This window comes from Trifolium pratense, linkage group LG6 (genome assembly GCF_020283565.1).
Source record: "Trifolium pratense cultivar HEN17-A07 linkage group LG6, ARS_RC_1.1, whole genome shotgun sequence".
In the NCBI taxonomy this organism is placed as follows: Eukaryota; Viridiplantae; Streptophyta; class Magnoliopsida; order Fabales; family Fabaceae; genus Trifolium; species Trifolium pratense.
The window spans coordinates 41,002,909-41,021,493 of NC_060064.1; the positions used below are offsets into that span (position 1 = coordinate 41,002,909).

Here is an 18,585-nt window from a genome sequence, read left to right on the forward strand (position 1 = left end):
ACTGGGTTGGTAAGGGGTGAGTCCGAGTAGAGGACCTGGACCGACGGTGCCCGAAATCCGCCCGCATGAGTAAATCAAAATGCCGAATCTAGGCTCTTCTCATGTCTCCTCTACACACTTTCTCACTTCATCTCAAACCCACGGAGACTGAAACATTTTGAAACCCAAAACTTGATCATAATTCATCTTGTTTGTTTAACTTCGTTGAAATCAAATGTTATATTTTAATTTTATTTGCGATTTTAATTTTTTTTCTTACTTTTTATGTCGATTTAGGGTTTCTAAGACTTTCCTTTTGTGTTTGTTTCATGATTCTTTCAGCTCCGATTGCATATTTTATGGATCTAAACTCCAATTTTTGGGTTTGTTATTATTTTTATTTTTTTTATGTTTAACCGCTTCAAACTGCCTGGGAACGCGCTAAAATCGCAAACCCAAATCCGTGAAAACCGATCTTCATTTTTTGGACGGATTGGGCCTTATTTTTGACTTTGTGGTTTAGACCGGAGAAATTTTTTTTTCCTACCCCAACTTTTATACCTTTACCCCAAAAAAATATAAAAAATTCCAACTTTACCCTTCTATCATTGTGAACACATTAACTAAGTTCTCCGGTAACATTCACAACTACAAAAAGTTTTCCAGTAATAGTAAACCAAAAGAAAAAGTTTTCCGATAATCAAATTGTAAATCCATAACACTTCAAAAAAGTTTGCGAAACACATGAACAAAATTTTCAGGTAATATTCAATACAATAACAAATTTCATTTTCACTTTGTAAAAAAAAAAAACTACAAATTTCATGAAATTTAAAAAAAATCAAAGCACCAGGTTTATCATGAACAACATACAAATTTTGTCTACAAATAGCTCAACCCACATAGCATGATAATTTGTATTCAACAAGAATACAAATAAATCATCCAAATTATCATGAATCTAAGTACACCCTTTGACCAAAACACTAACATGGTTAAGTTTAAAACCACATGATGATTCACCGCCAAATTCTTGCAAAGAAACAACCTTTGAGTGATTTAAGGAAACTCCATTTGTTTTTCCTTGAATTTAGCACAACCCACTATCGGTACCATTTACTGAAGGAAGAAATTATATCACTTAAGGATTCGGAGAAGGAATTGGTAGAGGGAGGGAGTCATGGAAGGGTGAAAGAGACGGTGAAACCTAAGGGAATGAGAGGAAACCGGAAATCATTCCCGATCTCTTCCGGTTTGTAATTCATTTTTAATTCTGGAAAACTTAATATTTTGTGGGGTGAAGTGATAGGGATAAAATTGGAAAAACAATTAGTTTGTAGGAATAAAGGGATAAAAGTTGGGGTAGGAAAAAAAAGTGATAACTTTGGGCCCGAACCCGCCCATATCCGCGCACTATCCACCCCAATATTTGTATTGGTAGTCAAAATGTCTATAGGGGTCAAGTTTTTAGTCACGACCCTATCAAATCTTAATGCCAAAGCTGCACAAAGATCCAATTCAAGCACCGGGAATAGATGAAAAACCTGCACGAAAATCCAACCACTGTCACTCTGAATAGATGAAGGAAAAAAAAACAGCTTTCTAACAAATAGGTTAGGAAATTTGGCATCGTAGTTTGGAGAGGCTCATAGAATCACCAAAGAATAGAATGAGTGAGAATGAGGGTCTTAGAAATTTATAATGTTGTGCTGTTGTTTGATCATTTTACAATTGTGAATCAATTCACACAGGCTACCCCTAATTTGACAATGTTCATGCCATAACTTCAGATGCATCATAAAAACATTTTATTTGCATCAATTTCTGATTATATCAAATTGTTTCTTAATGCATATCAATTCCCCTTTCAGCAATCAATTCAATTCATCAGGTTAGTTTTCTCCGTCTTCTTGATTTCGATACTCTTATTTGAGGCCTTCATATGACCTAATTATTTGGTCTTGAAAAATTTGGGGTGTTGGATATGTTGCTTAAAACAAATCGGAAACAATAGACATTAAATTATGAATTGAAGATGAATGCATATAATATAATATATAAATATAATCTACAAAGTCATTAATTATTATCTAGAAAATTACCAACAAAAAATAATATGAATACGTTTAGAAGTTCAACCAAAGAGACAGGTCTTTTGTACTCAAATCCCAAAAAATATACAATCACGTTTTCTGGATTCATTCTTCAGTTAAGGTATTGAATTTCTCTCTAACAAATTTTTGGAAGACTCGTATGAAATTTGTAATGATGGAATTTCGGAAGAATATAAGAAAGGCTTTGGAGGATACGGCACCGACTGAAGTGGCCCTTGTAGCATTTCTAATACTTTACTCATCGATGGTCTGTCCGATGGATTTGTTTGAATGCACCATAAACTAACCATAGTAATCTTTCTCACCACATCGTTTTCTTCCTCTGAATTTGATAAACAATTTACAAAGTTATTACTTAACTCGAGATCCTTATAAATCCAGTCTGGAAATAACATTTCAGAAGTACATGACCCTCCAGTGTGAGAATTCTTTCTTCCTCCGATCATTTCTATGATTAACATACCATAACTGTATACATCAGACTTGTGAGAAACTCCGCCATATGTTCGGCTAAATACTTCTGGTGCTATGAATCCTATAGTTCCTCTTGTGCCCAACATTGAAACAATACTATCCTTTCTTTGACATATTTTAGCCAGTCCAAAATCAGAGATTTTTGGGCAAAAATCTTCATCCAAAAGAATGTTTTGGGGTTTAATATCAAGATGCAAAATTCTTGAAATACATCCTTGATGCAGGTATTCTAGACCTCGAGCAATGCCGATTGCAATTTGGTACATTGTTTTCCAATCCAAATTACAAGTAACATTAGGAAATCCGCTTTTACAAATGAAGTTATCTAATGATCCTTTGGGCATGAATTCATATATTAGTGCTCTTTTGTTCTCATAACAAAAACCCAAAAGTGTGACGATGTTCACATGTGACGTTCTACTAATGCTAGCAACTTCATTTATGAATTCTTCTCCATTTCCCTTTGACTCGTTTATAATTTTAACTGCCACTTGACGACCATCAGGTAAGCTTGCTTTGTACACAACACCATATCCTCCTTGACCTAATTTATCTCTGAATGAATTTGTCATTCTTTTCACTTCTGCATATCTATATTGCTTAATTGGCACTGACAAATTAAATCTTTGTATGAAATCATCCACATCATGTGATCTTAACTGTTGATCAGAACAGGTAGAAGGCCAGCTGGAAGTCCGTTGAGCAGGTGGTAGGCAGTAATCCGAGCAGATGATCCACAGAGGGGGGGGTTGTACCTGCAGGTGCTCCGATGCCAAAGTCAGACAAGGAATAGAGAGCAAAAGAGATACTAGAGAGAAGTTAGAGAGAGAGAGTAATTGTGATAATGAATAGTGTTCTACCTTGCTCTCCCATGAGGGAGAGTATTTATAGCCCCCAGCTCTGGGCCAAAGGTCCTCTTAATGGGCTGGATTAGCCAAGGCCCATTAAGAGGGACTGCCAAGATATTCCCCTTAGATAGTGGGTAGAGTGGTAATTTTACCCTATCTTGGTGGAGAGGTTGTGCCATGCTGACATGGAGGTGGTTGGGCAAGCCATGTGGACTTTGTGAGGGTCTAGGTGGACTAGCATTAGTCTAGTCCAGAACAGGAGCCCCCCAAGCCGTTGCTCCTAGGCATAGGAGTGATGACTTTAGATGTGTGCCCAAGTCCAGAAGGAAATCTCCTTGCAACCTCTCTTGAACAAAAGTGGACGAGGAAGTTGCTCGTCAAAGCCTTGCTCGTAGCAAGTATCTGCAATGTTTTGCTCGAAGTGGTTTTTCGAGGATATTTAGTATTCTGCTCGTATCTACTGCGAGGAGATAACTACGAGAAGGATTTGTTGCTCGTACTTATGACGAGGAGATAATTTATAAGAGGGAATTGTTGCTCGTTGCTATGACGAAGAAGTTAGCAACGAGGAGGTTTTCTGCAAAGCGCAGCCTTTTGCTTGAGGACTTGCTCGAGTGAAATTCGAGCATCCTTTTTCATTGGGGATGTGAAAGGGTGCATTTACTGCTTTGATTTTTACGAGGGAGTGTAAGGACCCTTGGATCAAAGCGTCTCTTCACTCCCCTGGCTTGGTCTATATAATAGAGGAGAGTGAATTTCATTTTTACTTTTCACTCTCTCTCTTCAATCGTGAATCTCTCTGAAGTTCCAATTCACTAGTCAAATCGTTCTTCAGATTTTCTTCATATTCAAGGTAATTCTTTCAAATTTTCCTCTTTAGATCCATTTTTTGTTGTTCCTGCCCAGCTTTGGGCGTTTTTTTTTCATGAAGATTGTATGAATTTATGAACATTAAGATGAATGTGCCGGGCACCATATGAACTTAGTGCCGGGGAGCTTTCCTCCCCTTTAAAACTTTAGGTTAGATGACTAGCGACGGGGAGCCTATCTCCCCGTTTCAAACTTTGGATAGTTTATTAAGTGACGGGGAGCCTATCTCCCCCTTTTTTAACTTGGAGAATTTTGCTGAGAATTTGTTGTTAAAATTTCAACCGGGGAGCCTACCTCCCCGTCTTTAATTTGAGAATTCTCATGAAATTTGCTGTTTAAATTTCATGCCGGGGAGCTTACCTCCCCGTCCTTAATTTAGAAGTTTAGAAGAAATTGCGTTATACAACCTTAGTGCCGGGGAGCTTACCTCCCCGTTTTTGCCTGCCTTACCCTCCTCGGTTTGATTTTAATTGCCATTTGAAAAGGGCTTTGGTCGGGGACAGCGTCCTCGTCCTATCCTGCGCCCTTTCACTTGAATTGCGGTGAAAGGGTGGATTTGATCATCGAATTCACTTTGTTTTTGCTGCATTTCAGGTTGTAAAATGTCAGAATCCGAGGAGGTTGTGGAAAGCCAGGGTGCGGAGAAGTATACGTTGGTCGACTGCATAACCGATCCTGCGCTGGATTGGGTTGCTCCAGAACCCCGGGGAATAGCCTCGGCGCTTACTTCCCAGGATCCAAGATTATATATGACCGTCGAGCAGCAGAGAGCAGACGGGCTTCAAAATTGGTCGACCCGTATACCCGGGGAGGGTGAACGGGTGTGCTCGTCTTTTGACGGGCATGATTTCGCTATGTACGAATTTGTATTTAAGGAGATGGGGCTCAGGCTGCCGTTCAGCCCCTTTGCGGCCAGCGTGCTTAAAGCCTTGCAGGTGGCTCCGTCGCAGCTGCATCCAAACTCGTGGTCTTTTATTATGGGGTTCGAGCACCTCTGTACGTATAAAGGCGTTCTTCCCACTCTTCCCCTTTTCTTTAGAATCTTCAAGATTCAGCGTAAGCCGACGAGGGAGGTTGGGCGAGCACCTCGTCAGAATTGGGTTTCATTAAAGCATCACGAGGATGTTAAGTTATTCAAAATGTTTGTGGATTCCGTTAAGGATTTCAAAGAGAGGTATTATGTTGTCCGGCCAGAGTCTTCATCTGCCCGGGAGAGTTTAATGGAGCTGGAGGAAGATAGGGACGAGCAAGGTGTTGCCCGTAAGGATGCCAGCGGGCAAGTTATAGTTCGGGCAGTCCCTAAGTTTCCGTTAAGCTGGTCGTACACCCATTTCCTGAAGGAGCCTAAGGAATATACAACCGGGGACGCAGACTTGTCTCCCGAGGACATGGCTGCCTTCGAAAGTCTGAAGACCTTTGTGGCCGGTTTTACTCCCGGGGTCTGGACGACTCGTAAGGGAGTTACCATAAGAGATGAACACGGGGTGCCTAAGGCCTCTCCTCGTCTCATTAATACTAGGATCCTCCTTAAGTGCAGAAATGCCGGGGAGGTTAAATTGTGTTTGGGTATTGTTTCTTTTCTTTTTAACTTAGAAAAATTTATGTTATTGTTGTGTGCATTCCTCGTCTTTTACTAACGTGCTCGTCTTTTATTTGCAGACGAAATGGAAACCATTGCCGAGCGCATGTTGAAGGCCAAGCAGGATGAGAAGGCGAGCAGGTCTGGCCGAGGAAAAAAGAAGATTGTTGCCAGGGCTTCCCAGGAAGTGAGGCCGGGGACCCCTTCCGTGCAGGTTATTGGGACCTCGGGTGTTGGTTCGGGCACCCCTACCTCAGCTCCCCGGCCTCCTCCAGCGAAGAGGACAAGAGAAGAAGATCCCCCGGTTGAAGATGCGGGCATGGGAGGATGCAGCAAGTTTCCAGTTCCTCGGTGCTTTACCGTGGACAGATTTTTTGAGAAGTATCCTCCGGAGGTCTTTGAAACTGAAAGGGCTGCCATTCTTGACCAGGAACCAGAGGCCCGTAGGCAGCAGCATGCTCGTGACATGGCTGCTATGGTGCGGATGGTCTCGAGCTCCCTTGTCCTTGGTGACGAGCGGGAGTCCTTAGTCGAGCAGCTGAACACTGCCCAGGCCAGGCATGAGCGGTCCAAAGGTCGGATCAACCAGCTCAAAATTGCTGTGGAAGACCTAAAGGAGAAGCAAAAACATTGGGGTGACCAGCTGGACGAGCACCGTAAAAGGGGAGAGGAGTTGGAAGCTGCTCGGGTTGAGATTGCAAGGCTCACTGCTGCTATGGCGCCGGGCGAGAATGAGCACAAGGCTGCCGAAGGGTTGACCAGCCGAGCAGACTTGGTCAAGGTGATAGCTCAGCTGTCCCATGACCTTGTAGAGGGCACTGAGTATGCCTTTGGGAATGCCGTGCAGCAAATCCAGTGCCTTAATCCTGACGTGGAATTGGTGACCCGGGGAATGCATGTGAACGGGCAGGTCAAGGATGGGCAGATTGTTATCCCAGCTGGTCTGGCCGACTCTGATGAGGAAGAGGATGATGTTGATGTGGCGTTCGAGGAGGGTCAAGAAGACGAGCAAGGCGACGGGCACGAGCAGGAGGATAGGTGCGAGGAGTAGATGTCCCCGGCCTTCTATTGTAATTTCCTTTCTATTGTAATTTATTTTGTCTCTTTGAATTTTTGGGGCCTTTGAGCCATGGTTTGTAATTTTGGAACAAGTGGGCTTTTGTCCCCGTTTGATATTTATGACAATTCCGGGCAGGTGCCCGTTTTATTTATATATGCTTGTATATAACTGCTCGTCTATACCTGCTCGCATGTATGTTTCCTTATTTTTTAACTTAGAAAATTTTTCATGAAATTTGTTGTTAAAAATTTCAACCGGGGAGCCTCCCCGTCTCATAACTTAGAAAATTTTTCATGAAATTTGTTGTTAAAAATTTCAACCGGGGAGCCTCTCCGTCTCATAACTTAGAAAATTTTTCATGAAATTTGTTGTTAAAAATTTCAACCGGGGAGCCTCCCCGTCTCATAACTTAGAAAAATTTTCATGAAATTTGTTGTTAAAAATTTCAACCGGGGAGCCTCCCCTTCTCATAACTTGGAAAATTTTTCATGAAATTTGTTGTTAAAAATTTCAACCGGGGAGGTCTGGTCCCTACTTTTAACTTAACCAAATTTTATGCTAATTTATTGCTCAAAATCTGAGCCGGGGAGCTTGTCCCCATTTTAACTTAACGAAATGTGTTGTTTAAATTTCGTGCCGGGGAGTTTACCTCCCCGTTATTGAGGTGCTCGTCTGGCATGCTGGTATGCTCATTCGAGCAAGTTGGTGTGCTAAGTTTTGCCTGTTTATTTTTATGCCTATTTTGTATACTTATCATATTTTTGCATGTATGAATGCTGCGCTCGTTGTTATTTTGCCGGGGAGGTTTCCCCTGCTTGATACTGAGCATGTTTTATTGAGGGTAGTCTCCTCTGTTTTGACTTAAACAGTTTAGAGAACTGTATAATCACTTAGAGTTGTTTCTAAGTTACGCGAATACAAGCACGCTAGTGTACCCTTCTTCGCAACCTGAACCTCCCATCGCGAGCTGGGTGCTAGGTCGTGGCACGGGGACGATGGGCTCGTTTCGAGAGTTATCCTCGCCTAGCAGGAGTTCCATTTCCCTTATGGTGAATTAGTTCCCCTGCTATGGTTTTAGATGAGCACGTGTGCCATGGTGCCCTCCGTTGTTTAAGGTGCTCGATTCGTTGTGTTCTGAAGTGCGAGCAGCCTTTTAGTGTGGCAATAACTTAGTTGTAATATTGTTTCAATTTCTGGGCATTCCAAGGTCGAGGAAGTTTCTTTCCTCGAAGGTCCTCGAGATAGTATGCACCATTTTCTGTTTTATCAATGACGCGGTATGGTCCTTCCCAATTGGGTGCAAGTTTGCCATCCTGGGAGTCTGCGTTGCGTCTTAGGACGAGGCTGCCCACCTCGAATTCCCTTTTGATGACTTTGGTGTCATGACGGGCAGCTATTTTCTGCTTCAGGGTGGCCTCTTTTAAGGAAGCTCCTGTTCGAATTTCTTCGACGAGGTCAAGCTCCTCTCGAAGTGCTTCGTCATTTTGCTCCTCATCTAGAGGTTGCTCAGTCCGGCGAGATGGTTCCCCAATTTCTACGGGGATAACTGCCTCCGTTCCGTATACCATTCGGAAGGGGGTCTCTCCGGTTGTGGAGTGTGGGGTTGTTCGATAGGCCCAGAGTACATTGTCAAGCTCTTCTACCCATTTCTTTTTGTTTTGGTCGAGTCTTCTTCGTAACCCTCTCAGGATTACTCTGTTGGCTGCTTCAGCTTGCCCGTTGGTTTGGGGGTGCTCGACCGATGTGAAGTGCTGCTTGGTGCCCAGGGCAACAAGGAATGCTTGAAAATCTTTGTCTGTAAACTGTGTTCCGTTGTCTGTGACTACCACCTGTGGTATTCCGAATCTAGCTAGCACATTTCTTTTGAAGAAGCGCAGGACTCTGAGTGATGTGATGTCGGAGAGGGGTTCGGCTTCCACCCACTTTGTGAAGTAGTCTACTGCTACTATTAGGTAGCGATTTTGATAAAGTCCTTTGGTAAAAGGACCAAGTAAGTCCATGCCCCACCAGGCGAAGGGCCAGGGGGAAGACAAAGATTTTAGTTCTCGAGGGGGAGCTAAGTGCATATCCCCATGCCTTTGGCATTTGTCACATTTTTTTACGTGGTCTTTGGCGTCCTGTTGCATAGTAGGCCAATAGTACCCTGCTCGTAAAGCTTTCCTGGCAAGTGACCTTCCTCCCAGGTGCTGGGCGTTAATGCCCTCATGGACCTCGCGCAGGATGTAATCTGCTGTGTCCTCGTCCACACATTTTAGGAGAGGAATGGAAAATCCTCTCCTGTATAATTTTCCATCAAGGATGACATAGGAGCAGGCTCTTCGTCTGACTATAGCTGCTTGTTTCTGGTCGTCAGGGAGAGTTCCGTGCTCGAGGAAGTTGTATACTGGAGTCATCCAACAGTCTTTGTCTCCAATGACGTTTATGTCCACAACCTTGCTTGGTTTTTCTATGCTTGGACGAGGGAGTATCTCTTGGATGACAGATTTGTTTCCGCCCTTCCTTTTTGTGCTTGCCAGTTTGGACAGGATATCTGCCCTTTTGTTGTGTTCGCGGGGAACATGTAATATTTCAACAGAGTTGAACTTTGTGATCTTTTCCTTTACTAGCACTAGGTATTCAGAGAGGTTATCATTCTTGGTCTGATACTCTCCTAGCACCTGTGAGGCGACCAGTTGCGAATCTGTGTAGATTTTTATCTCCTTGGCTTGCAAGTCCTCGGCCAAACGTAGTCCAGCGAGGAATGCTTCATACTCTGCTTGGTTGTTTGAAGTTGGGAAAGATAGTGCTAGGGAGACCTCGATTAGTAAGCCATTCTCATTTTCAAGAATGATACCTGCACCTGCTCCTGTGGCGCTTGATGCTCCATCCACAAAGATTGTCCATTTATCTGCTCCGTCCACTGTAGGGGAGGAGCTCGTCATCTCTGCGACGAAGTCAGCTAGGACTTGGGCTTTTAGGGCTTTTCTGCTCTCGTAACGAATGTCGAATTCTGAGAGTTCGAGGGACCATTTGAGCATCCTGCCCGCCATATCTGGTCGGCCAAGCAAAGACTTGATTGGTTGGTCTGTTCGGACCACAATTGTATGGGCCAAGAAATAATGTCTTAGTCTCCTCGCAGCATAAACTAGTGCAAGGGCTATTTTTTCAATTTGTTGGTATCTTAGTTCAGGACCCTGCAAGGCTTTACTCGTAAAGTATACTGGTTTCTGCCCTTCATTTGTCTCACGAATAAGAGCTGCACTTACAGCCTCTGAGGCGATGGAAAGGTACAGGTATAATACCTCCTCGTCACTTGGTCGTGAGAGGACAGGTGGCTCTGATAAGGCCTTTTTCAGATGTTGGAGAGCTTGCTCGCATTCATCTGTCCATTCGAAGACTGCTTCTTTCTTTAGTAGTTTGAAAAAGGGGAGTGCATGTTGTGCTGATTTGGATACGAATCTGGAAAGCGATGTTAGCATTCCATTAAGAGTTTGTATGGACTTCTTATCGCTCGGAGTGGGGAGCTCGGCAAAAGCTCTGCACTTGTCAGGGTTGGCTTCAATTCCTCGCTCGGTTAGGTAAAATCCCAGGAATTTACCTGCTCGGACCCCGAAGGTGCACTTCTCTGGGTTGAATCTCATGTTGTATTTCCTGGCCTGCTCGAACACCTTTCGAAGGTGCACGACATGGTCGAGTTCCTCGGGGGATTTTACGATCATGTCGTCCATGTATACCTCGAGCATGTCTCCTATTTGTCCTCGGAAGACTTTGTTCATCATTCGCTGGTATGTAGCTCCTGCATTTTTGAGACCGAAGGGCATTACGTTGTAGTAATAGTTGCCCGACTCGGTCATGAAAGCTGTTTTTTCTCTATCTGCTACTGCCATTGGAATTTGGTTATAACCTGAATAAGCATCCATAAAAGACAATAATTTAAAGCCAGAAGAATTATCAACAAGTCTATCAATGCAAGGTAAGGGATAAGAGTCTTTAGGGCAAGCCCTGTTAAGATCGGTATAGTCGCAACACATCCTCCACTTTCCATTAGATTTTTTGACGAGTACAACGTTGGACAGCCAGGTTGTATACCTGGCCTCCGAAATAAAATTTGCCTCTAGGAGGTCTTTTACACATTTTTCTGCAGCCTCCGATTTCTCAGGAGACTGCCTACGCCTACGTTGTACAATGGGAAGTGCAGTGGGATCAATAGTCAGCTGGTGACATGCTATGTTGGGGTCCAAGCCGGGCATCTCGGAGGCGTGCCAGGCGAACAGATCAGCATTTTCCTTCAAGCAGGCTTCAAGTTGCTTCCTAGCAAGTTCGGGGAGCCCAGTCCCAATCTTCACTGCCCTGCTCGGGTCTTCTCCGAAGGGCATCAGCTCGAACTCCCCGTCTGGAACCGGACGACGGTGCTCATGGCTTGCCTCGTCGTCTTCCTTCTTCTCCTTGCGGAGCTTTTTCTCATCTTTGTTTTCCTGTTTGGAAAAGCGGCTGTCGAGGTCGATGGAGCTGATTTCTGGCAAGGGCAGGGAAGTTGTTGCCTTGGACTTCTTGGACTCGGGGAGCTGCCCGATATATTCATTTCCTTTGGAGGACGCATTGAAGACTCTCCTTGCAGCTTCAATGTCTCCATGCAGTGTCGCAACTTGGCCTTTATGAGTATAATACTTCATCTTGAGGTGGGCGGTTGAAGGGACAACCATTAAGTCAGCAATAGCTGTTCGGCCCAGGATACACTGGTAGAGAGAAGGGCAGTCTACTACCAGGAATTTCACTTTGATAGTTTTTGCAGTTTCTTCAGAGCCAACGGTGACTAGCAGGTCCACATAGCCCCATGGCTTAGTTGTTGCTCCATTAAATCCGGAGAGATCAGATCCAAAATAAGGAGTGAGGTAGGTTTCATCTAGTTGCAGAGTCTTGAAAAGTTGGGAATACATGATATCACAGGAGCTTCCTTGGTCGACCAGTACCCTGCGGACGTCCATATTTGCCATGTCTACTCTGATGAGCAGGGGTATCTGGGAGTTTGCAGTTCCACCGGGCAGCTCTTCCATATAGAAGGCTAAGGGCTTCGATTGCCCTTTCGGTTTATCCAAAGTTGCACTCAGGTTGGAAGAGCCATCTATCAATTCTTCAAATTTTCTCTTGATGGATCCCACAGTCTGTTTGTCAAAACCTCCACCAGAGATCACCATAGCTTGGGCAAGTGCGTCCCATTTGTTCAGTGTAGGAGCAACGTAGGTGTCATCCAAGTAGTCAGGGACGAAGAAATCTTCAGGTCTGGAGATGGCAAGGGCAACTGGCTTGTGCCCGGATTTTTCTGGTGCAGCTTCTTCAGTGTTGCTGGTCTCAGCAGCTTCTGCCCGGGGAGCATTGCCCCTCTTCACGTATTGTTTGATTTGCCCATTTCTAATCAGAATTTCAATGGCGTCTTTTAGTTGTATGCAATCGTCAGTCAGATGGCCGTAACCTTTGTGGTACTTGCAGTACCTGCTCTTGTCTTGGCCAGGCTTTGTGGGTTGTTGTCTTGGAAATTTAATTCCTGCCTTAGTGAACTCAGCTGAGTTGCACTCTTTCCAAATTTCTTCTTGGGTTTTGCTAAGGGGAGTATAGTTGCTGAACGTGCTAGGAGGTCCACGGGGTTCCCTAGGCCTTTCGCCTCTTCGTCTTCCTCCTCCTCGGCTGGACTGTTCAGCATTTGAACGAGGAGCAGGTTGACTGTTTCCTGCTCGCCCATAACGGGCAGCATCTGCAGCTTGTTGCTCTTCATATTGGATGTAGGGTTGAGATTTGAGGAGGAGGTCGCTAAAGGTGCGCGGTTTTTCGATTCCAACGGCTTTAGCAAAGTCGGAGTTTGGCCTAAGGCCCCTTTGGAGCAAGTATTTCTTCATATCATCAGTTGTTTCTACCTGGACGGCTTCTTTGTTGAACCTCTCTATGAAACTGCGGAGAGATTCATTATCAGCTTGGAAGATGGCGTCCAGGACTGCTTCGGTCTTTGGTTGCTTGCGGGAAGCAGTGAAGTGCCTGCGGAATTGGTCGGACAGATCCATCCATGAGGTTATGGAGCGAGGAGCTAGGCTGTGGTACCAAGCCATAGCTCCCTTTCTCAGAGTAGTTGGAAATATTCTGCATCTAATTGCTCCACTGACCCTTAAGAAGTTCAGGGTAGCATTGACTGATGCAATGTGTTCATCTGGGTCAGAAAGTCCATCATAAGCTGGGAGAGGAGGTGGTCGCTCACATCCCTTTGGAACGGGTGCTTGAAGTATGTCGTGAGATAAAGGGCAGCGGGGATCATCCTCGTCACTCTCATGTGAGTTTAGGGGAGGTGAGCCCTCACGATCAGGAGTTGGGCTCCTAGAGAATTGGTCAGTGTGATGGCTGCGACTTACTGGCTGTCCTTGTTTGGTCATCAAGCTGAGTCCCTGGGGAGAATGACGACGAGGAGGTGTTCGGTCCACAATTTTTCCTTTTTTCATATTTGGAGAAGATATACCCTCGCGGGGAGGGGAGACATGGTCTCTTTTCTTGCCAGGCTGCTCGATCCTCTCAAGGGCAGGTCGTCGTTGCCTGACAGTTTCCTGACGAGGAGGGGATTGAGAAGTGGGAGTTCTCCTCGGGGGAGAGTTGTTCCTTGAGAGTCGCTGATTCCTTTCCAAGCGATCTAGTCTCATATTCTGCTCGTCCATTCGGCGATTCTGGCCTTGGAGAGCTTCGGTGGTTTGCTTTAGGGCAGCTATGAGTGCTGCTAGTTCAGCATTGGTAACTGAAGCAGTGGACAAGTCGGTCTCTGCTGATTTGCCCTGCTCGGACTGAGGGCGCTTCCCTGCCTGCTTCTCAGTCAAGACGACCAAGTCGCCATCCTCAGAAGTCCAGGAAGTTTCCTGCCCGTCTCTAGGGTCAGACTCGGGGAGGGCCTGGAGGTCAGTGATGAGAGCAGGAGACAGACGGGGAGAAGATGGAGGAGCAGCGTCCTCAACGTCATTGTTGAAATGAGATGAACTGGCCATGATGAAAAAGTGATTGATTGGTTTTGTTCTTTGGTTTTCTTGCTCGAAACAAAGAAGGGGAGAACTCAGATCCCCACAGTCGGCGCCACTGATCTTAACTGTTGATCAGAACAGGTAGAAGGCCAGCTGGAAGTCCGTTGAGCAGGTGGTAGGCAGTAATCCGAGCAGATGATCCACGGAGGGGGGGTTGTACCTGCAGGTGCTCCGATGCCAAAGTCAGACAAGGAATAGAGAGCAAAAGAGATACTAGAGAGAAGTTAGAGAGAGAGAGAGTAATTGTGATAATGAATAGTGTTCTACCTTGCTCTCCCATGAGGGAGAGTATTTATAGCCCCCAGCTCTGGGCCAAAGGTCCTCTTAATGGGCTGGATTAGCCAAGGCCCATTAAGAGGGACTGCCAAGATATTCCCCTTAGATAGTGGGTAGAGTGGTAATTTTACCCTATCTTGGTGGAGAGGTTGTGCCATGCTGACATGGAGGTGGTTGGGCAAGCCATGTGGACTTTGTGAGGGTCTAGGTGGACTAGCATTAGTCTAGTCCAGAACATCATGGTCAGTAGATTTTTTTGTTTTCCAGAACATCAACCACTGTACTAAAATAGGATATCTCTTATGATTACAAATAATCACGATAAGTATAACAAACCCAACACTTATCAATGATGCCCCTGCATGATAAGAAAAAAAAATTAATGAAAATTGTTTTACCATGACAAAAGTAAAAGAAGTCAGTTTGTAAAGATCAAATAGCTAACTTAAATTTGTCAAATCTTAAATATATTATTATTTATCTGTTCCTCTGAAAATCTATTGTTCAGATAAAGCGTAACTACAGATTGTTCTAGCCTAATATTGAACTCTGGTACTTTCGATCTATTCCATATTAATTAAAGTTCATAGACCATTTGAGTTATATAAGGAGGATAGACCAAGTAGAGCCAAAAATTTTAAAAAGAGAGAAAGAATGAAGGGGAATTCAAAGCAGATTGTTCTGTTTCTGACACCATAATAGAATGTGAATAGAAAGAAAAAGTGAGTTTGAGGTCTTTACTCTTTGCTTTCAATGGAATTATGTGTATATACAATGGATAAGAGCAGCTGAAATAACTAAATAATAACCAATCAACCATAATAATACAGAAACTACGCCTAACTGATAAAATAGGGACAAAGTAAGATTATTAATAACTAGGAATAACTAACAGATAGCAAAAGATAGGTATTGATAATAACTAAGTAAATGTTGGGAGTACAGATGTAGTGCATGTGTGAAAATCTCCCACTGAGTTAAAAGAGCTAGTTCAAACATATTTAAACTAAGTTTGATAGGTTTTTAATATGTATAACAACACTTGCACATGTTCTCGGTAAGCTCAGTTAGTAGGGACATCACATTTTATATGCAGAAATCGAGAATTGAACCCAAGACATTCCACTTATTCACCTTAAAAGTTGAATTCTAGCTACTAGGTTATCTGACAAATTTAAAATACAATACAATAGAATTACTTAAATTAAATTAACTTATATTTTATATTACTAAATATAACTTTTTATTGTTTATAATTGAATTGAGATGAGAATAACAAGACTTTGCACATGGCTAAAGGTAACAAAACAATTTGAAATATATAACGAATATAGAAGCATATACCTGCAATCCAAAAAGGTCTAAGGTTTGCTTTAGATGAACCTCTAGTTTGAACATCACCTCCAGTAGTTGCATTTTCACCTCCACCTTGTCTAGACATATTTTGGTGAAGCAAAGCATTGCCTATGGTATTTAATTTAACTTTAGATGAAAATTTGGGAATTACTCCCGATAGATTATTATTAGAAAGATCAAGAAGTTGGAGTTGCGGCAAAGTTGTAAGACTCGGTGGTATTGAACCATTCAAAGAATTTCCGGCAAGAGTTAAGTTCACTAAACTTGTTAAATTGGAAAATGTGGGAGAAATGGTTCCCGTTAAATTAAAATCCAAGATCTCAAAACTAACAATCTTCTCTCTTTGACACTCAATGGGCACTGTGCTACAAGCATTGTTTCCACTTATTATTTGCGGCATAAGAATATTAGGAGACCTAAAACCTTCAAAAATTTCAAGCAAAATCATAATTTGGGGATCACAAGGTCCAACATCGCTTCGACAAAAGTAATTTGGTCTCAAAGTTGCTTTAACACGCTTGTGAAACACAGGTATCGGTCCTTGAAGCATATTGGCGCCCAAAGAGATGATTCTTAAGCTAGGTAGTGTGAGTAATGAAGGTGGGATCAAACCAGTTAAGACATTTGACTGAAGCTGCAAATCAGACAAATTAGTACAATTGGACATGTTGGGAATTCGATCTGTGAAGCTGTTATTGTGAAGCCATGCTTGAGATAAATTACTCATTCTTGATATAACGTCAATTGTACCTGTAAACCCATATCCCCCTTGGTCGTTAAGCCGTAAATATCTTATTGCAGATTTCCCGAGAGACTGAGGTAGACTTCCTTCCAATTTGTTGTGAGAAATAATAAAAGTATGCAAATTTGGAAACGAATGGAATGTATCGGGATCTAATGGGCCTATAATATTTGTAGCTTCGAGATCGAGGGAGTCCAAAGTTGTGGAGGAAGCTAAATTACTCAAAGGAAATACCCATGGGTAGAGTTTCAAGTTATTGCTAAGGTTGAAGGTTCTCAGATTTTGTAGGTTTTGAAAGCAATAGTACGGGACAGAGGTGAAGTTATTGTGACCAAGGGACACAGTTTGGAGCAATAAGAGGTTTCTAATATCAGGCAAATCACCATTGAGTGAGTTGTTGTGGAGATCGATGTGGGTGAGATTATTAAGAGAGAAGATGTCGGTAGGGAGTTTTCCAGTGAGTGAACTTGATGGGAGCTTGATGGATGTAACAGATCGACTAGAGTCGCAAGAGATGCCTTCCCATTCACAGTAGTGAGTTTTATTAGACCACCCCATAGGAGTTGGGTTCAGTGCTTTCAAAAGGTCGGACATGTAATTTGCTTCATAGTTTTCTGGATTAATACTATCTACGGTGGCAATCATGAACAAGAGGATTGAAAAGTATAAAACAGATTCATATGTTAGTGTATTCATGCTCACTGTAATTAGCTTAGCAGAGAGTAAGGTACTATATGCAGTATAGAGGAAGGAATAATACTCCATCACATTATAATTCAACTGAATGTAACTAAAAGACAAAGTTAAATTAATATTATGGTTTTAAATAAGGTGACTACTTCTCTACCCTCACATAAATTGAGGGCATATGCCCTATGTGTATACGCGTGACAATCTCGTCAAAGATAGCCTGCCCACCCGTGTTTTCTTTTTGATTATTTACTAAAAAGTGATTAGCATGTGAAGCACCTTACATTATATTACATATAAAAAAACTAAAAAGTAACCATGAGATTCAAACCATCAGTGATAACCATGAGATTCATTATCAAAAAAGTAACCATGAGATTCAAACAACACAACCACATCTTTTCTTTTTACCAAAAAAAAAAGTTTATCAGCAGAACTAGCTAGCCTGTATTTCTTTGACCTTCTTCAACTTCCTTTCACAATATGCCCCTCTTGCCATTTTGCAGTTTAATTGTAAAGGTGGAATATTATATTTTACAGGACATTAATTATATTTTACAGTACATTAATAGTTTTTACCAGGCTTTTATATTTTCAATCTTGCTATGTGTTCCGGATTGAATCAAGGCCAAATATATGCGGCCCAAGTGCTCTAAAATTCAGCCCAAATTCACTTCATTTTGGTAGCTTCACATACAAGCCACGAGAAACGAACACCATCAATCCTGTCGCAAACTGTCACAGACAGTTATAACTGTCTCCGTATATAATGGCCTAGGTTTGGAAATTTGGCAAAGTAGTTCCGTGAGGCTCATAGAATTACCAAAGAATAGAATGAGTGAGAATGAGGGTCTTAGAAATTTATAATGTTTTGCTGTTGTTTGATCATGTTACGATTGTGAATCAATTCACAATGGCTACCCCTAATTTGACAATGTTCATGCCATAACTTGAGATGCATTAATTTAACTGATTGCTTTAGACATCATTAAAACTATTGCATCTTACACTGGAGGTAAAACGATTTTTTTTGCATCGATTTCTGATTCTATCAAATTGTTAGCTTTTTGACTTTGGTGTTCATCTGTTTTTCTCCTTTGACAGGAGATGAGGGATTTCTCAATTCCTATTACTCTGTATTTCAACATCAGCAACCAATTCAATTCATCAGGTTAGTTTTTCTCTGTCTTCTTTATTTTGATACTCTTATTTGATGCCTTTATATGACCTAATCATTTAATCTTGAAATTTTTTGTGGTGTTGCATATGTTACTTAAAACAAATCGGAAACAATAGACATTAAATTATGAATTGCTGATGAATGCATATATTATATAAATATGAACTACAAAGTCATTAATTAGTAAATAGAAAACCACCAACTAAACATATATGACTAAGTTTAGAAGTTCAGCAAGGATATGTAAAATTTACCAAAAAAATAAAAACAAATTTCTGGATTCATTCTTCAGTTATGGTTTTTTTTTTTTGAAAACTTGGTATCCGGCCCTAGGACCGACTAATCCAAGGGGACCAATCCCACCGCCCACTTGCGGGGGCCCATTTAAAGCC

General features: G+C 42.5%; 1 protein-coding gene across 1 annotated transcript; it reads right to left on the reverse strand.

Moving 5' to 3' along the window:
- Nucleotides 1–810: 810 nt before the first annotated feature.
- Nucleotides 811–17,163, reverse strand: LOC123892591 (LEAF RUST 10 DISEASE-RESISTANCE LOCUS RECEPTOR-LIKE PROTEIN KINASE-like 2.2). Its single transcript, XM_045942412.1, has 3 exons — nucleotides 15,570–17,163; nucleotides 14,467–14,583; nucleotides 811–3,216 (listed from the first exon to the last, which is right to left on the reverse strand). The coding sequence occupies exons 1-3, from the start codon at nucleotides 17,086–17,088 to the stop codon at nucleotides 2,189–2,191; spliced, it is 2,664 nt and encodes an 887-aa protein (XP_045798368.1). The 5' UTR covers nucleotides 17,089–17,163; the 3' UTR covers nucleotides 811–2,188.
- Between the last annotated feature and the right edge of the window lie 1,422 nt (nucleotides 17,164–18,585).